At 34.4% G+C, this 7,572-nt stretch overlaps 2 protein-coding genes across 2 annotated transcripts; both read right to left on the reverse strand.

Moving 5' to 3' along the window:
- Positions 1–1,319: 1,319 nt before the first annotated feature.
- On the reverse strand, positions 1,320–2,987 carry LOC129975568 (uncharacterized). The gene has a single exon (XM_056088631.1). The coding sequence runs from the start codon at positions 2,985–2,987 to the stop codon at positions 1,320–1,322; it is 1,668 nt and encodes a 555-aa protein (XP_055944606.1).
- A 320-nt stretch (positions 2,988–3,307) lies between these two features.
- Positions 3,308–6,548, reverse strand: LOC129975569 (uncharacterized). Its single transcript, XM_056088632.1, has 2 exons — positions 3,449–6,548; positions 3,308–3,333 (listed from the first exon to the last, which is right to left on the reverse strand). Exons 1-2 carry the CDS (start codon positions 6,546–6,548, stop codon positions 3,308–3,310), a joined length of 3,126 nt encoding a protein of 1,041 aa, XP_055944607.1.
- Between the last annotated feature and the right edge of the window lie 1,024 nt (positions 6,549–7,572).

The following is a 7,572-nucleotide window of genomic DNA, read 5'->3' on the forward strand; positions in this document are numbered from 1 at the left end:
GTTTCACTTCCTGGTTCACATCGGTATCTTTTTTTTTCGGGGGGGGGGAGAGGAGGTGTGTGCACAGCTTACGAAACTATCTTAGATTTCCCTATGTGAATCTACAAACAGAGAACATTATTTTCAGCGCTGATACACTTCAACTACTGAACTTTTTTGCTGCTAACAAATCTTACTTTTGTGTTCCTGTGTATCATTTAATTATTTATGGAGAATTGACTTTATTAAATTATCGTTGCATTTCTTGATTGAACAATAATTTATTCGATAGTGAAGATTGTGTTCTGGAGTGAAATGACTTGAAGACACATGTTGTCTTTTCTGGGGTTTATTGGTAACAATAACAACAAAAGGCACATGAATACGCCTTAGTGTAGAAAGCCTAGAGAACTACACATAAAACTCTCTCGGAAAGAGCCGGGATCCGAGAGCCGAGATAACACTCCCTCTAGTACAGGAGTCCAGTTCGCTTCTGCTAGAAAAAAAAAATATACTAAACAACAACAGGGAGACCACGTGACACATGATTGGCAGCTAGTTCCGCCCAGGGAGATCACGTGGTCAACTGAATTCTCAACATCCTGCCCCCGGATGAACCAGGGGGTTCATCAAAACTTCCTAGAGAAAATAATTGTATTTATATTTCATGAATTGTAAATTTAACTTCAAGAAAGTTACCTGGTAATTACTAAAAAATATTAAATAACAATTATATTCAAGAGAAAATATGATAAAAACATACAGCAAGAAAAAATATGATAAAACATACTCCAAGAAAAAATATGATAAAAACATACTCCAAGAAAAAATATGATAAAAACATACTCCAAGAAAAAATATGATAAAAACATACTCCAAGAAAAAATATGATAAAATCATACTCCAAGAAAAAATATGATAAAAACATACTTCGAGAAAAAAAAAAATATGATAAAAACATACTTCGAGAAAAAATATGATAAAAACATACTTCGAGAAAAAATATGATAAAAACATACTTCGAGAAAAAATATGATAAAAACATACTTGGAGAAAAATATGATAAATACATACTTCGAGAAAAAATATGATCAAAACATACTTCGAGAAAAAAAATATGATAAAAAACATACTGCAAGAAAAAAATATATGAAAAAAAAATTTCAAATAACAAATACAAATTACAAATAACATATATACATTCAAATAATAATTACGCATTTCAAATAATAAAATATATACATTAAACAATATTCAATAATGTTACTAGCTAAATAATTAATATTCTAGAAATTAAGTACATGATACATATAATAAAATTATTATCACAATTTTACTTATTAGTCCTGGATTTCTAAATTATACAACAATTGTACAGGGCGTTTAATAATTGATGACTCAGTTTTAACTTGGCAAGCCCGCACTTTGCCATCTCTTCCGGGAAATAATTCAAGAATTTTTCCTAATTTCCAGAAATTTCGAGGTAGATGATCATCTTTAATCAAGACTACATCGTTAACTTTAAATGGCGAGATGTTTTTAACAAAACTTGAATGGGCCGATCTCAAATTTAGCAAATACTCATTTTTCCACCTAGACCAAAATGATCTCATTAATTTTTCTCGGTAATTAAATGCTTTTATCAAGCATTTCCTGGAAGAGAGATTCGAATCAAGGTGAAGTCTTACAGAGGGCAAGGAGGTAACACGTTTCCCTAGAAGAAAATGTGCTGGAGTCAGAGCAATCGGTTCTTCAGTGTCACTACCAACATATGTAATTGGCCGAGAGTTAATCATGCCTTCAATCTCGGTAAGGACAGTCAGCAATTGCTCAACAGTGAGACATGATTTTCCAAGTGTTTTTCGTAAAGCAGTTTTCACAGTACGTACCATTCGTTCGTAAAAACCACCCCACCAGGCAGCTCTTTCAACAATATATTTCCACTTAATTCCGTTAGCAGAGTAAAAGTTTTTTACATCTGCATGATTCAGAACATTCCAAATGAGTTTTATCTCTAATTCTGCACGTTTAAAGGTGCGTGCATTATCAGAGACCACCACAGAGCACAAGCCACGTCGAGAAATGAAGCGTCGGAAAGCTAGAAGAAATGTATCGGTAGTCAAATCACCGACCAGTTCTAGATGAACACTTCTTGTCACTGCACAGGTTATCAACAAGATATATTGCTTGTTAATACTATCTTTAACGAAAAGAGGGCCAGCAAAATCAACACCGATGATCGTAAATGGAGATGACTGTTCTACACGAATATCTGGAAGTGGCGCGATCACTTGATTTCCGGGAGAAGAGTTGAATCGTTTACATATTGTGCATTTTCCAAGAAGAGATTTGATGGTTTGTCTGGCTTTTAAAATCCAGAACTTCTCTCTTATTTGCACCAACGTATGGGATACACCAGAATGAAAGACTCTTTTGTGAGATTCCCAAATTAATAACTCTGTTAATTTAGCCTTGGGAGGGAGTATGATTGGATGCTTTTCATAGGTCGATAAATGGGTTGTTTTCCCTAGTCTTCCTGTGACTCTAAGGACATCATTATTATCAAGAAAAGGGTTTAAACATAATAATTTAGAGTCTCTTGGGAGAGGTTTATTATTTTTCAAGCACTTAATTTCGCTAGAGTAACAGTCGTTTTGGACTATTCGCACCCAAAACATTTCTGCGTCGGAAAGTTCTTCTGAAGTAAGAGGACCCTTTTCAACATTTTTCTTTTTAAGAGTATTTACAAAACGCAATATCCAAGAAGTCACTCTTAGCAATTTAAGCAAGCAGCTAAATTTTTCTGGATCTATTATTTTTTCTTGAACAATAGCTGTGTTAATTATAACGCCGGATTTAAATTCAGATGCTATTTCTGGCTCTTTAGAATCATATTGAAATCCCTTTGCTTTGGGCCAAAGGTTTTCCGCGTTCCTCAACCATTCAGGACCATGCCACCAGCTCTCAGATGCGATTAAATCCTTGCTACTAATCCCTCTAGTTAACATGTCGGCTGGGTTTAGCTTACCACTACAATGCCTCCAATTACTGGGGTCTGTAATTTCTTGAATTTCTATGACTCGATTTGAAACAAATTGTTTATATTTAGATGCTGAACCCTTTATCCAGTGGAGTACAATCGTCGAGTCACTCCACAAAATAATTCTTTCAAGATTTTTGAAAATTTCCCTAAGATGTTTTGCTATTCTTGAAGCAATTATAGCACCCATTAACTCAAGTCGAGGAAGAGTCAATTTTTTAATTGGTGCTACCCTAGTTTTTGAAATTACAAAACTTGTCTGAAAAGAGTTCTTGGAAGTTTTATACCTTAAGTAAGCAACAGCTCCAAAAGATCTTAAGGAAGCATCAGAAAATACATGTAACTGTAAATTTTCCTTATTTATAAAGTTTGTGCCGGGAAAATAGTAACGTGGGATTTTAAAATTTTGCAAATCTTTAACTTCCTTACACCATGCATGCCAATTTTCTTTTAATTGTCCGGAAAACTCTTCATCCCATCCAACACCAGCTTGCCATAATTCTTGTAAGAGACATTTTATTCGAATCAGGAATGGAGATATAAATCCAGAAGGATCAAACAATTTTGCAGCAGTATGAAGCACATTTCTTTTTGTGCATTCGTTGTCATTCAAGTTTGACAACAAAGATCTTAAATCTAGTCCCAAAGTATCATCGATATTGTTCCAAACAAGTCCTAACACTTTCAGATGCGAATCAGCCTGTTCATTAATTTCAATCATGGAATCAGAGTTACGCCACAAATTTTTTAATTCTTCAGAATTAGTGTCGAATTTTCTCATGTTCATTTTCGCATCTTTCAAGATCGATACAGCATCGGAAGACAATTTTAGCGCATCTTGTACAGTGGAACTTCCACAAAAGAGATCGTCAACATATAACGATTCATTAAACATTTCATATGCAAGGGGATATTTATCCCTGTATTCTTTGATATGTGTTTTAATAGTTGCAGCCAAAACGAAAGGTGAGCAAGTTACACCAAAACAGTGTCTATTAAAATGATACATTGTTACTGGTTGAGATCTATCACAGTTTTTATAATACAAGAAACATAAATAGTTCCTATCCAATTCCTCAACTTCTATTTGTAAAAAGGCCCGAGCAATATCTCCACAAAATCCAATTTTATGCTCTCTAAATTTTAATATAACATCAATAAGGTTAGGATTTAAATTTTCTCCTGAAAGAAGGCATTCATTTAAACTAATATTATTACCTTGCTTACTGCTGGCATCATATACTATCCTAGTTTTTGTACTGGAAGAAGTCTCCCTGAAAACCTCTCTATGCGGCATTACATATCCAGTAAAACATTCGTCATGACACATCTGAATTATGCCTTCGTTAACTTGCTCTTGCATAACAGCATTATACCTCTCAAACAACGCTTGATCCTTATTAAATTTTTTCTCTAAAGCAATGAATCTCTTTTCCGCAACGTCAAAATTATTACTTAATTTTTCTTTAATTTCGTTTGTTTTCCATTGCAACGGTGCTTCATATCGTCCGTTTTTTATTTTAAGCTCTTTCCCGAAATCACCTAAATTATCCCTGGATTTATTTTCCGAAGTCCCATCGAGCAAGAAAGAATCTAACTCCCACAAGCGCTTCAGATCAGTTTCCACTACAGCACAAGATACAGTAAATACGGAAGACTGTTTTCTTTTCTGCAAGTCTGGGATTTGTCCAATTAAAGTGTCACCAAAGAGTGTCGGCTGCAAGAACAAGTTTTTATTTATTTTTCTTGCTTCTCCCCTTAGAACATTACACAGGAAGTCCGCCCCCAACAGGATCTGGATAGGGGTGGAATTTTCGAGGGAGTCAGAAAGGTTGCAGGTGGCTGGAATGACTTTGTTTACATGTTTGAGGTCAACGTTCGAGTATACGTCCGCGCCAGTTATTTCTTCTGAAGCCAAAGCCTCAATGTTTAAGAATTGATAAGGGGGAAATTTGCTCCTTATTCTGAATCGTACAACATCGAATATTTTCTCGATTGGTTCTCGGTTCGAGAAAGTATAAACTAAAAGCTTCTCTTGGCGTATTGATTTTAAATTTAAAGCTTGTTTCAGATCACTGCGCAAGAAGGACTTTTGTGATCCTGAGTCAAATAAAAGTCTAGCCATGATCTTGTTGGCACCATTTTCTGCCTGGACGTTAGCCGTTTGAAGTAAGGTCGCGTAACTGCCAGGGTTCTCTTCTGCCTTTAAAACGGAAGAAATTACGACTTCCTGTCCGTGGGTTTCGGTTTCAAACGAGCTGCTTTCAATTTTATTTTTTGGGCAAAACAAGGAGTTGTGCTGAAAACTCTGGCATGTCTCACAGGGTGGAATTTTTGCCTTGCATTGTGAAATTATATGTCTATGAGCCATGCACCGATAGCATCTACCCTCTTTCTTTAATTTGTAACGTTTTTGCCCATCCGATAAATTTTTGCATTTTAATGCAGTGTGCGTGTCGGAGTTACAAAAGGCACATACATTTTTAACTATAGTATTTAACGCGGCAGATGAAGACAATTTATTTTTAAATTTAGTATTTCCATGATAAACGGAATTTCGTGAATGATATCGGGGAATTTCTGGAACCTGAGAATGTCCAGTAGCAATATTCGCAGATTCGCGCGATTCAATTTCGAATTTTATAAATCTTATTAATTCATTGACGTCACCAATCTTAGAAGAATCTCTTCTACGTTGGAACTCTATGACTAAATCTTGGGGTAATTGCTTTAATAAAATAGGTATAAGTAAATGGCCATAATTTCCGGATGCAATTCCCATTGAGTTTAAATTTCTTATGCTTATTTCACTCTCGTCATGCAGTTTTCGTAATCCCTTGAGATTGAAAGAGGATTTTACGGGTTCAGTTTCTAATAGGCGATTCATGAAATAACTAATCAAATGGTCTTGCTTCCCATATCTGTCCTTTAACAGAGATAAACACGATTTGTAATTTTCTTCAGTAAGAGAAAAACCGGAAACAATTTTGTAAGCTTCGCCGGATAAAAAGGACTTTAAATATATGAATTTATCAACATTACTTAAAGAATCATTAGAGTCAATCGCATTATTGAAGCTATTGATGAATTCTAGAAAGGTACTAGCATCTCCACTAAATGTGGGAATTCTTAGTTTTGGCAAATTAATGCTTGTTGCAGGACAGTTAATTCTTACATTAGAACCATTAGCAGCAAGTGGTGGGATAGGTTGTTGATCAGTTTTAAACTTTTTGATCTTACTTTTGATTTTGAACTTAGCTTCATTTATTTGCTCTTCATATTCAAAAGAGCTTTGAATTTCTATATCAAACAATGCACTATCAGAAATTAAATCCTCAATTTCACTATTAAGGCTTTTGAGGTCTAATTGTTTTGCTTCTAAACTAGATAAATGTTCCGAAAGTTGTTCTTGATCACTTTCGTTTTCAATATCACAACTTTCTAATAACAAATAAGCCTTGTTAATCAATTTTGTACAAGCAGTACGAATTATCTTGCGTTTGGCCTTTAACTTATCAAGAGTTTCCATTTTCATGCATAAAATAAAGTTTACAGTACCTTTTTAAATGTCCAACGATGAGTTATAATCCTTAATAAAAGCAGAATTTCAGGAGCACCACGATTATTCACCAATTCAAGAGCATAAACACAATCTTCACCCAGTATACTATTTCCCGGGTTTCGGCACCATATTAAATTATCGTTGCATTTCTTGATTGAACAATAATTTATTCGATAGTGAAGATTGTGTTCTGGAGTGAAATGACTTGAAGACACATGTTGTCTTTTCTGGGGTTTATTGGTAACAATAACAACAAAAGGCACATGAATACGCCTTAGTGTAGAAAGCCTAGAGAACTACACATAAAACTCTCTCGGAAAGAGCCGGGATCCGAGAGCCGAGATAACACTCCCTCTAGTACAGGAGTCCAGTTCGCTTCTGCTAGAAAAAAAAAATATACTAAACAACAACAGGGAGACCACGTGACACATGATTGGCAGCTAGTTCCGCCCAGGGAGATCACGTGGTCAACTGAATTCTCAACAGACTTTGCATATTTTTAGACAAGTGTTTCTTAATTAATTACCTTCATTATGAAATTTTCACTGAAATAATTTCCATTTTATTCATTTTTTCTTATCTTTGATAATAACTATATGTGCAGGCAACCATGCAAACATTCTTCACAAAAAGCAAATTTTGCGTTTAAAATTTTTATTAAATTTATGTTTTTGTGAATACATTTATCATCTGCAGGTAATTTTTTTTCTATTTCAATGCAACATATATAAGCCCCATGTGATTATTGATTTGCACAAATAACTGTTTTTCATGAATGATATGAAGTACAGATATTTCTTAATGGAAGTCTTAGCATGTAAGCTGAGTTGTTTGTTTATGTTTATGTTTATGAATACTCTCTATAGGAAATTAAATTAGGGAATGGGGAAAAAACCCTCCTATTCTAAAAATGTTGTTCTATGATTTCAAACTATATTATAATGATCTATTTCATAAAAAGTCACGAGAATGAAATTTGATAAGAAAAAAA

Source organism: Argiope bruennichi, chromosome 7 (assembly GCF_947563725.1).
Source record: "Argiope bruennichi chromosome 7, qqArgBrue1.1, whole genome shotgun sequence".
Lineage (NCBI taxonomy): Eukaryota > Metazoa > Arthropoda > Arachnida > Araneae > Araneidae > Argiope > Argiope bruennichi.

Bases quoted from the DNA above. Each gene is read 5' to 3' on its own strand.
- LOC129975568 (XM_056088631.1), bottom strand. From the start codon at position 2,987: ATGTTAACTAGAGGGATTAGTAGCAAGGATTTAATCGCATCTGAGAGC.
- LOC129975569 (XM_056088632.1), bottom strand. From the start codon at position 6,548: ATGGAAACTCTTGATAAGTTAAAGGCCAAACGCAAGATAATTCGTACT. The intron at 3,334-3,448 runs GTAAGGAAGTTA...TGCTTCCTTAAG, and splicing joins AGAAAATTGGCATGCATGGT to ATCTTTTGGAGCTGTTGCTT.